The sequence below is a fragment of the Odocoileus virginianus genome, chromosome 19, assembly GCF_023699985.2.
Source record: "Odocoileus virginianus isolate 20LAN1187 ecotype Illinois chromosome 19, Ovbor_1.2, whole genome shotgun sequence".
Taxonomy (NCBI): Eukaryota; Metazoa; Chordata; class Mammalia; order Artiodactyla; family Cervidae; genus Odocoileus; species Odocoileus virginianus.
The window spans coordinates 18,228,850-18,241,045 of record NC_069692.1 but is presented as its reverse complement, the minus strand read 5'-3'; the positions used below and the strand labels follow the sequence as shown (position 1 = coordinate 18,241,045).

Genomic DNA, 12,196 nt, shown 5'->3' with positions numbered 1-12,196 from the left:
GGGGAAAACATGTCCTACTCACAACAGCATCTTATTCCTTTAAATCAGTAAGGCATTTTAATTTACTTATGATAGTATCACAATGCTCTTATTTTTGCTAAACTTTTCCTTTTAAAGGAACAAGAGATTCATTCAGATTTCCCCAAATGGCAGAAGTATCATGAAATGACCAAATTATCTATAGAAATTGATCTCCTCCAGGCTGCATTCACATTTGTCTTCTCCTTTAAATATAGCTACAGTTTTTTGTTTTTTTTTGTTTGTTTGTTTTTTTTTTTTAGGGGTCTTTCTTTTTATTATTTTCTTGAAACAATTGCCAAGACTGGAATCAAAGATAAATAGAAGGCACAACAGTTTTGCTCTGGTTTTGTGTTACTTAGATTTGGAAATTTTTTTTGTTCTTTTTTCTTTTTTTACAAATACAAATTAAACATGAAAAAAACTCTACTTCAAAAAAAATCTAACAGTTCAAGAAAAGCTTATCAGTTGCATTCTAGACATTTAAACCTACCTCACAATTTAAATTCCAATGTCAAAAACAGTAGATTTTGAAACTGTTTTGTGATCATATTTTAAAAGAAAACTCTACTAACACCTTTTATTCAGTTTTTAACCACATCAACGAGAATCAAAGTTGTCAATTTTTCCAATGCAATTTCTCCACACCAGAAGATAGTCATGACTCGCAAAGAAGAAAACAATTTGGATTTCTCTGGTCTTCAAAATGTTTATCAAATCCTGTAATTCTCACAGGCTTTTGAAACACATAGAAAGTAAGTAAGAAATAGTCCAATGAATGAAACATACCAAATGTCAGTAAGAAGCAAGACACATTCCTTTGGGGAAACTGTTAAAAAAAAAAATCCAGTCTGTATATGCAAATAAAGCAAAGAAATTCAGTCAGTCTTTTTTTTTTTTCTTCTTTAAAAATCCATTTTTCCTAAAATATCATTCCACAAAATTGGAAGTGAAGGACTAAAAGGTGGGAGGCAGGGGAGAGAAGGAGCACACACCATTAACACAAAAAGTAAAATTGTACAAACTTAAGCAGTTTATAATAGACTAGGATCATATTCCAAGATACCAAGGTTGGTTGAAGAAATTCATCATTCTGTGGGAGCTAGTTTGTACTGCTGCCTGAAGACTGGTGAAGAGCAATTCACTGCCTTGGAGCAATGCTCCTGCCCACTCCAAATCCTGGTTTCTGCACCATGCCTCCACGGGGTGGGCCTCTCATACCACCACCCAGCCCACCTCGAGGACCTCCAGGTCCCCGCAGGCGGTTATCTCGGCGGTCCCCTTCACGGGCGGCTCGAGTCTTCTTTTCTTCCACATTCAGACGGACCTCTCCTCTGAACATGATGGGCCTGTTGCTAAGCACCTTCTGAACAGGCTCAGAATCATCAAACACAACAAACCCAAAATTGGGTAATTTCCCACCACTGTTAATACGAAGTTCTACCACATTCCCATAATTTTGAAAAAAGTCTTTAAGCTCTGACTTGTCCACCTCATGAGGCAGGTTGCCAATGAAGAGCTGGTGACTGTCAGGGTGTCTCACAATTCTTCGGGGTTCCACATCGCCTTGCTCACCAGCCTCACGGACTGGTCTGGGTCCCCTCTGGGGAGGAACATTTATTCGCTGTTCTCGCACCCTCTGATCCCTCTGAGGCCTCTGAAGTGGAATCTGAGATTCAGGCTTAGACTCCGGGCGAGGCTGTGAAGCTGGTACTTTAACAACATGTGGGGGTATCCCAGTAACTGGAACAGCTCCACTGGGTGGAAGGTTCTTACTGGTCACAGATGCCCAAGAAAAGGTTCTCAAGTCCTCCTGCACTGTCTGGGCTATGTCTGCTGGTGCTGGAGAAGAACTCTTCTGAACATCCTCAGGAGCAGTTTCTTCCAATACTGGCTCAGACTTTTCCTCCGGGACTTCAGATACAGGTTCCTGCTCTGGTTCTGGTTCCGGTTCAGGCTCTGGTTCAGCAACAGGTTCTTCTAAATGTTCTTCTAAGTCATTGCTGACAGTTTGATCATAAAAAGTTCCAGAATCATCAGGTACCACCTCAGGTGTCTGCTGTCTTTCTTCAGGTTCCTCTACTTCTTCTTCAGATTCCTCCTGAGGTTCAGTGATAAAGCCACCAAAGACTTCATCTTGGTATCTGAAGATATCATTGTGAACATAGAACTTATTTGCAACGGAGCCCTCAGGAGCAAGGACAAAGGTCTGCATGAATCTCCTCAAAGCCTGGTTGTTATTAGAGAGCAAGCCCATCACCTGGACCACCACACCGTCATTCAGAGTAGCATGAGCATCGACATGGCGGATCTTAGTGTGGCAATTGGTGAAGTTTTGTGACATCACTTTCCTATGGATTTCCTCAATTCTATGGGTTATTTCCTAGCTGATCAACATCCTACATAAAGCTTGTCATGCTTATGCTCACTTTCTGTCCATAGACGGCATCTGCTGGCTTTCCATTTGAATCCAATCCCCCATGGACATAAGAAGAGTTCTTTCCATAAAACCTGTGTAGCATGTCTGGGGCCTGGTTCAACAGTGTGTAATACTGTCTCACAAATTCCCGCCCGACCAGCAGGGGACTAGGCTTCTCCATAACCATTGCTTTGGTCAATTCAACAGCTCCCCTGGTGGTCCAGTGCTTAAGAATCCATCTGCCAGCTCAGAGAACACAGGTTGGATCCCTGGTCTGGAAACAAAGATCCCACATACTGCAGGGCAACTAAGCCCATGTCTAGCTACAGTTTTTTTAAAGGACATGGTATTTTATATGCCTAGAACACTGGAGATAATTAACAAAATGTCATGATTAAAATAACATTCTAAGCTTTAATTCAGACTGAATGAATTCAACTTGAGAAGAATGACATGCTGTATCTCTAGTCAACATAATCCAGAATCACAAAGCAGTCAGAACTAGACATGACATGAATACGCTTACCAAGTGATATAAGGACAATTTTTTCACCCAATTGTTATAAGACTACACTACTAAAATGGGAGTTACTCAATTTCTAGATATGGGCACTTTAAAAATAACTTAAAATAAGGCTCAGTGATCTCTGAAATAAAATCTTACCTAGGTTCTATCATATTACAGTAACTGAATGAGTATGTAGAATCTGCTCTCCCTGGAGAAAAGAGCATTTCTATAAGAACAGCAAGAATTCCCAAGACACCATGCATTGGGACTTCTCTTTGAAAGACAATATGTTACATTTTTAAATACCAATTTCAATTATTTTAAATAGAATACTAAATGCATTAAATATTAAATACCCAGTATTTAAATACTAAATAGAATACTAAATATTAACTTATTTAATAACTATTAAAATTTCTCACACTGGAAAAAAAAACAGGAAGATGAACATCAAATGAATAAGTTATCTATTATATTTTATATTCTTTCTGAAGCTTCTTTTCTAAATTGGAAGCAAAAATGCATACAATATCAAATCTTCCATAATATGCTAACATAACTAACTGCACTTAGAAGGACTAACCTTACTGAATTTTAAAAATGACAACACTAAGGCAAAAAAAAAAAGTTGACAAAGCAGATTTATAGTTTTAAATAAAAGGCTGAACATATAATACAAACCATGAATACAAAGTACAGCATTTTTCTTAAATGCAGGTTATCACACATTCAGTGCACTGAGATCAACCCTTTTTAATAAAACAGAACAAAATGGAAAATATCAAAGCATATTTACACTTACTTGACATAAGACAAACAAATCTCATGATATAACATCTCTGAAATGTTAACAAGTACAAAGTACTTCTGCACAAAGTTCAGAACAGTAGCCTTCAACTGCCCCATTCTATTATCAGTAGAAACCAAGTTAAAAAGAAATAAACCCAGGGAATACAACCAAAAACCTTCTTTTCCTTTTCTCATATGTCTAATCAGTTTCTGAAACTCTTCAGTCCATTTTAGACGTATTCACTGAATTAGACCCCTCCTCTCCTTCCCACTGTCACAGATTATGTCTTTTGGCTCAACTGCTGCACAGACCTCCTGCTGGAGCGGCTGCCCAAGCCAGCCTCTACCCTACTATCAGAAAATACACTTACATCATTCTTTTGCTTACAAAGGTCTGTGGGTTCCCTACTGCATATTAAATAAAACTCAAAGTCCTTAACTTTGGCAAAGTTCTTCACCAACTGGCAACCCCATTTTCTAACACTACAACTCCTACCTCCCCCGCTCCAGTTCCCAACACTCTGTAGCTGCACATACCTAACCACTGCCTCCAAAGAGATCAGGTCCCTTCTGACTCCAAGCTACTTCTCCCTCTCTTCTTTAAGAGTCTCGATTCAGAATTAACTTGCTCTAAATGTTTTCTCTGATTCTTCCAGGGAGTATTAAAATAGCTACTACTTTGTACTCTCCCAATATATCATTTAAAATACCATAACAACATTTACTAATCTATATTAATATGACTTTCTTCTTCCTCACCAAATAAGAACAGTGAAAAGCAACTTTTTTCGTCTCTAGCACAGAGCTGCACATTTAAGACAGGGTCTCAATAAATGTAGTGTTATAACCACTGGGTAACCAATAAATGTTCCTAGTATAAAATAAAATTTTGGAAGGTTTATAATTAGATCTTAAAAATATTCTTTCTTTTAGAAGGATTAAAACAGAGTTGGGGGGTGGGTTGGTTGTCTATTTTAAAATCCAGGAAATTTTAAGCTATCCCTTGAGACAGTGTGCATTTAAGCATCTATTTAAAGTTCAGTAAATATTTTCCAAGGCAGCTAAAAAAATTTTTTTTAAAAAAACTAATAATTAAAAGTGATTTGAGGGGCTGTTGGCCAAAATTCCAAAAAAATTGGGGAAAACAATCTTCAATAAGCATCAAAGGCACTAAAAAGGTCACCAAAAAAATAAATAGAAGATTAAAACACAGAAAAATACCCACATTAATAGTAATCAGGAAACAGAAACAGAAAATCTTGTACCCTACTGGAGAATACCTAGGTAAAGTGAAAAAACCTAATACCATAGAGGTATCTGTTATTCATCCCTCTCTTCTACTTCAATTCAGTACTGTTTATCTCCAGGGTAAATGACTCCAATTATCTTAATTTTTCTTTAATTATAGAATTAACAGTATAGCATAGTGGGAAAAAATGTGGACTATGAAACTAGATTGCCTGGGTTCAAGTTATGTACCACTCTTACAAGCAGTGAAATCTTGAGTAAGTCACTTAGCCAATCTGTGCCTCAGTTTCTTCATATGTAAAAAGAGGGGAAAAAATTATAGTATCTATCTTTTAGAGCTATTGTGATAACTGAATTAATATGCAAAGATATTTTTCAAAGGGCTAAACATAAAAACAGACACATAGATCAAAAGAACAAAGAGCCCAGAAATAAATACCAGTCAATAAATGGTATTGAGAAAACTGGACAACCACATACAAAAGAATGAAACTAGACTTTATCTAACACCACACATAAAAATCAACTCACTGGGTTAAAAAATGTAAGACTTGAAACCATAAAAGTCCTAGAAGAAAACACATAGGGTAACCTCCTTGACATCAGAATTGGCAATGATTTTTTTTTGGATTTGACATCAAAAGCAAAGGCAACAAAAATAAAAAATGAAAAGTATGCTACATCAAATAAAAAAGCTTCTGCACAGCAAAGTAGATCATCAACAAAATGAAAAGCCAATCTATTGAGTGGGAGAAAATATTTGCAAGCCATCTATCGGATAAGGGATTAATATCCAAAACAGAGAACTAATTCTCACAACTCAATAGGAAAAATAATAATAATAATTTGATTAAAAATTAGGAAAGGAACTAAACAAATATTTCTCTAAAGACATACAATTGGCAACAGCTACATGAAAAGGTGATTCACATTACTAAGTAGCAGGGAAATGCAAATCAGAACCACTATCAGATCTTCATTCCTATTAGAATGGCTATTATCAAAAACATAATAACAAGTGTTTGCAAAAATGTAGAGAAAAGAGAAAGCTTGTACACTGTTGGTGGGCATGTAAACTGGTGCAGCCACCATAGGGAAGTATGGAGGCCCCCCATACTGAAACTAAAAATAGAACTATCATATGATCCAGCAACCCATACTTCTGGGTATATATCCAAAGAAAACAAAATCAGTATCTCAGAGAGATATTAATATCTACATCCCCCACCCCACCCCCACCCTGTTCACTGCTGTATTATTTATAATAGCCAAAACATAGAAACTACTTAAGGGTCCATCAACTGATGAATGACTAAAGAAACTGTGTTTGTACAGAATGGAATATTATTCAGCCACAAAAAGAAGAAAATCCTGCCATTTGTTGCAAGGTGAATGGACCTTGAGAACATCACACTAAGTCAAATACCCAGAGAAAGACAAATGCTGTATAATCTCATTTAGACACAGAATCAAAACAAAACTCATAAAGACAGGCAACGGACTGGTGGCTTCCAGGAGCAGGGAGTGGGAGGGTGGGAGAAAAGGAAGAAGGTGGTAAAAAAGCAGAAATTACCAGGTATAAGATAAATAAGTTTGGGGATATAAAGTACAACTTTGTAACTATAGTTAAGAATACCATACTGTATATTTGAAAGTTAATAAGAGAGTAAATCTTAAAAGTTCTCATCACAAGGGAAAAAAATTATTAATATGTGTGATGATGGATGTTAACTAAGCTTACTATGGTAATAATTTTGCAATATATATATTTCAAGTCACTATATTGTATACCTTAAACTAATACAATGTTACATATCAATTATATCTCAATCAAGCTGGGGGAGAAAAATCCACCTCAATCTAAGTTAATTGGCTTTCTTGCATTTAAGGATTTCAATAAATTGAAGTTTAAGTAATTAACAGCTAGTATTCTTTGCATTCTAAATATAAAAATGATATCTAGACATTATTAACTATTATTATTAAAACTATTATTAGTATTAGTACTAAAATTATTAATAAAACTAATTTTAAAAAACATTACCACCGAAGTTATAACACTATATAATCTTCAAATGTGATTCTAAATTTTCTTATTTTCAATTTGAGTATAATAAGGAAGAGCTTTAAACTAGGTTGGTTCAGGCTGAGGTTAAAATTAACTCAATAAGGCCAAAATCAGATGAATAAATAAGTGGTTCACCTTTCACATAAAAAGTGTGAATCCAAACCAGTAACATTCTAATCATATAAGACAAGGAACTCAGGAGGGTTAAGGTAGCAACCAGTAATAGGTAAGACTATCTCTATGAAAAAAATCATGTGCTTGTTGATTTCATATGTGGACAGGCCACAGATATCCTATCTTATATTCTGGTTATATGAAATGCTGTATTCAAAACAGTATTTTCAGAGTTATTTGGAATGAAGGCCACATAATTCATTTAGTCTCTCAAAAAGCCTTTGTTTCTATCTATAGCCTGGAAAAAAATTGGTATGATTAAAAAAACCAGTATAAACAGGAGGGAGTATAACAAGTGGTATTCCAGAGGGGTTTACCTCTGTGTTTGAATGCAACTATTTCATAATATGAATTAATAGAGAAAATATTCTACATGGTAGCAAATTAAGTCCAAACTTAAGAAGGATCATCAGCACTCAGAAGAAATAAAAGTCCCAGTAAAAATAAACACTGTTAAGTAAAGTTGCTAGACCTAATGAAAATTCATATAGTCATTGGTCTCCAATGAAAGCAGAGTAAGCTCATTATTTCTCAATCAGTCTTTAATTTTCCAATACTTAAGAGCCAAAACTAAAACAGAATGTCAATTTCAAACACTCCAAAACAAAGTTTTGAGAAAATTTATAAAATAACACCCCCAAATTTAAATCCTTTATTTCCAGTCAAACTTCTCACTCAGTACATTATTCTTAAAATGAGACAGGATGTTCAGAATTAATGAATAAGCTTCAAAAAAGCGTCAGGAATGTCATGATAAAGCAATGTACATTGAATGTGATCAATAAACACACAATCTCTGCCTCTACACGACAGTAAAACCACCTCATAGAAAACTTAAAACTTTACATGATATGTAGTCCATGTAGTCTATGAGGAGGTTTTTCATCCCATTCTTTCAGAAGGTTAGTTAAAAACGAGAGTTCACTTCAGAATTCTGACTTTAGTATTGAAACAGCATCAATAAAGCAATGAAGACATCTACTATGTAAAGAGGGCATAAAACAAAGTTCCTGATCTTAAATCTACTCTCTTTAAAGTAATTTAAAATCTCTTTAAAGTAATTTAAAACTTTACCCAGTTCAGATGCCCTAGGCAGAATCCTATAGTCAAGATTCAGCCACTGTTCAGTGAGGAGTCCCAGGAGACACTACCCCTAGTTTCGAAACTGAATGTCCCAGGCAAACCCAAACAGTTGGTCACCCTAGCTTGATTAAGTGGTAAGGGCCAAGAAGGCGACCCAAACACTTTCTAAGCACCAATCCTATAAATCCAATAAAATGGGCTGATTGGATTAGAGGATCTTTAATCCCTACTGGTCTAAAATTTTTAAATCTCTGAAACTAGGCAGTGGCACTGATCTAGTCTCTCTGTCATATCTTACTTGGCCTCTTGGAAGCATGCGACTCTGACTCTTCTGAAGGTTAACTTCTGACTCTTCTGACGCCTTCCTTCAGTCTCCTCTCCTCTGGAACATTATATTCTCCAGGTTTCACTCCTACCTCACTGGTGGCGGCTCCTTCATGGTTTCTCTTTGGATGGATCTTCTTCCTCTACCTGACTAGAAAACGTTAACCTCGGCTGTCTTCTGGATACTCTACATGATCGTGTTTAAACACCATGTTCAAACTCTCTACCTCCAGCCCTCCCACCTCCCCACTGAGATCCAGATTTCCATGCCCAACATCTCACCTGAACCTCTAAAACACATCTCAAACTCCATCCGGGCCTAAAACAGAACTCTTAATTCCACTTCCTTCCTCACCTTCCCCACCTTATGAAATGCCACTACCATCCATTACAATTACTGAAACTCCCAGTAAGACTTCATCTTTGATTCCTCTTTTCATCATTTGCCACCTCCAAACCATCAGTAAATCCTGTTAGCTCTATTTCTGAAGTATATTCCAGACTCATTCTGTTCTCTCCAGCCCACTCTTACCACTCTAATCCAAACTATCACTTTCACCCAATCACTGCAATGACCTATTAACCAGTTTCTCTACTACCAATCTTTTCCCCATCCCACCACAACTTCCTCCCCCCACAAAACAGCCAGGAGTGATCTATCAACACCAAGGACAGTGAGTGTCTGCTTCATCTCCCCAGTATGTAGAACAAAAAACAAGGTCTGCCTTGCAGTAGCACTGAATGTGGTCAGTGAAAGAATGAACAGTCATCTCCCTAACCACCCACAACTGCCTTCCCCTCACACAGAATAGAACCTAAAATTCTCACAAATTCTTACAGGACTCCCTCACCTCATATCCCTGGTCACTATGCTCCAGACTCACTGATATTCTTCAAACTCCCCAAATTCATTTCCACCCTGGAGCCCTTTGTTTACCCTCTGCCTGAACACTCCTGCCCTCATGTGCCTGGCTCCTCATCACTCAGGTCTCAGAGCAATGTTACCTCCTCAGAGAGGCCTTGTCTACCCAGATCCACCCATCCTGCATCATCTCACTCAGCTCCCTTTTCTTCACAGTACTTAACATTAGCTGAATTATCGTGTTGTTGGTTTACTTACAAACTGTTTCCTCCCTACTAGCACGTAAGTTCCCTTAGAGCTGGGAATTTTCTTGTTCAATGTTGTACTCCCAGAGGCCAGTACAATGCCTACCACACAATACATACTCAAAGAATGACTCACATTTACCAAGTAGTTATGTATGTGCCAAGCACTATGCTAGGTAACAACAATGGATTTTTTTTTAATTAAAGAAAAATAGAAAGTGCAAGTAAAATATTAGTATGAAGAGCAATTTGATGTTCTTTTATGTTGATCATCCCCATTCTTAAAATGACCTTACACAATAAATTCCACTCTGTAGAATATTATTTTGCCAGTGTAAATATACATATCCTTAAAGTAATAATAATAATTAGCATCTCATTATAGCTTTAGAAGTTATCTAAATGATTGCATTATTCACTTTTAATATAGAATTTGAGGGAACTAATTAAGATAAAATGCAGTAAAATCTGAGAGACTTCATTTCATCTTCTCAGAGCACACACGGACACATCTGATCCTGTCAGGAAACTTGAGACTGTAAAATACCTTCTGTTCTCAACATACAGAAACATTCACAACAGAGGCTGTCAACTCACCATTTATTGCCTGGCCTCAGATTAGTTTACCACCTTAGTCAAGCCAAGAAGCTATCAGTAATAATCAGGTTCATTTCACAAAAGTCATTACTAAACCTGAGATTAACCACTCATCCCTGAAAGCCTATTATAAAAGAACATGTTCAACTGAGTTTAGGCAGAAGAGTTATGTTTCATTGGTATCACTGTACTTTTGGGTTCACCTAATTCAAAACCACAGAAAGCCTTAGTTTTTGACATAATCATACCAGTTACTACCACCATCATTATGCCATCACTAAACACCTTATAGCCAGGCATCAACCAGGGAAAGGCAGTGAGGCACTGAAGGCGTGAGGCACTTCTTCAGATCGTGTAAGTATTTTCTATAACATTTTAATTTTAGCATACTTTAAAACTGTCATATCCTACCTCCAAACGTTTTAAGGATTAAATATATTAATATTTTGAAAGTATGGTTTATAAAAAGCAACAAATTCAATATAACTAAGTGCAAGTACTCAAAATATCACCATATCATACTAGATGTTTAAAACCTAAGGGAAATACATCCATCTTTCACCCAACTTTGAAACTATTATACATTTTGAATAATGGAGTATTCTCAAATACACTCAACCAAATCATAAAAAAAATAACACATGTTCTACTTAAAATTAAGTTTTCTATATATTCAAACTGGATAACCCAAAAGGACCTATTGTATAGCTAATGGAACTCGACTCAGTGTTATGTGCCAGTCTGGACGGGAGGGGGTTTGGGGAAGAATGGATACATGTGTATGTATGGCTGAATCCCTTTGCCGTTCACCTGAAACTACCACAACATTGTTAATCGGCTATACCCCAAAGCAAAAAAAAAAAAAAAAGTTGAAAGTTTGAAAAAAATAAAATAAAAGCAGGCAAAGAAAAATAAAATAAAATTAGCTTTCTAACCACACTTGCCAATCAAAAAGAGGGAGGGGGCACTTTTGCTTGATCTTTGCATGCGAATATAAGAAAATACTCATTTCATTTTCATTTATAACAGTTATCTCTGTAAAGCTGAAAAACTGCAGATAAAGCCAAGGCAAAATTAAATCCTACAGCAAAGGTCCAAAGTTCAGTACTTTCCATACGCACTAATTATTCCCACTTGTTTTAATTGCCATTACCTTAAAAAGAAAGTTTTCTCCAATTTTTTAGAACTGGTTCTATATGATCTTTGGTTTTCTCTTTAGTCTAGTTTAGTTGTCTGTTGTTTAGTTGTTGTGTCCAACTCTTTGCAACCCCATGGACTGTAGCCTATCAGGCTCCTCCGTCCATGGGATCTCCTAGGTAAGAATACTGGAGTGGGTTGCCATTTCTTTCTACAGGGGATCTTCTGGACCCAGGGATCGAACCTGTACCTCCTATACTAGCAGGCAGATTAGTCTAATTAAATAACTGTATAAACAAACTAGTTTCTGGACATCTAGGATTAACCCCCATATTGAGACAAGCTTATTTAAATACTAGAAATTATTTATGTATCCCTGTCTTAATACTGGCCCTCAAAACCAAAATGATTGCTAATAAATTCAATCAGAAGACGGGTTCCTTCTGCTTTCAGAAAAGCTCTAAAATCACTCAAGTTAGTTAAAAGGTAATATTAGGCAGTGTTTCAAATATACAAATTTTCTTTAAATGCTAAGAAAAAAAATACCCACATGAACCAACTCAGAGGTCATTATTTTGACCTTCGCCACCTGCTCATTTGCTAAAGAAACCACACTTAAGTTTTACAAATGAGGTATAAATTAAGCTCCAAAAATAATTTTAAAGGTTTGCTTTACTTAAGAGAATAAACATAAATAATTACATTACTATTCTGTAAAAGTAAT

General features: G+C 36.3%; 2 protein-coding genes across 4 annotated transcripts in view; both read right to left on the bottom strand.

Annotated features, from left to right (window-relative positions):
* CEP85L (centrosomal protein 85 like) overlaps positions 1–12,196 on the bottom strand; it is a 185,073-nt gene that overhangs the window by 122,927 nt on the left and 49,950 nt on the right. The gene's annotated exons all lie outside the window — the stretch shown is intronic.
* On the bottom strand, positions 558–2,657 carry LOC139029656 (ras GTPase-activating protein-binding protein 1). Its single transcript, XM_070449913.1, has 2 exons — positions 2,448–2,657; positions 558–2,380 (listed from the first exon to the last, which is right to left on the bottom strand). The coding sequence occupies exons 1-2, from the start codon at positions 2,622–2,624 to the stop codon at positions 1,160–1,162; spliced, it is 1,398 nt and encodes a 465-aa protein (XP_070306014.1). The 5' UTR covers positions 2,625–2,657; the 3' UTR covers positions 558–1,159.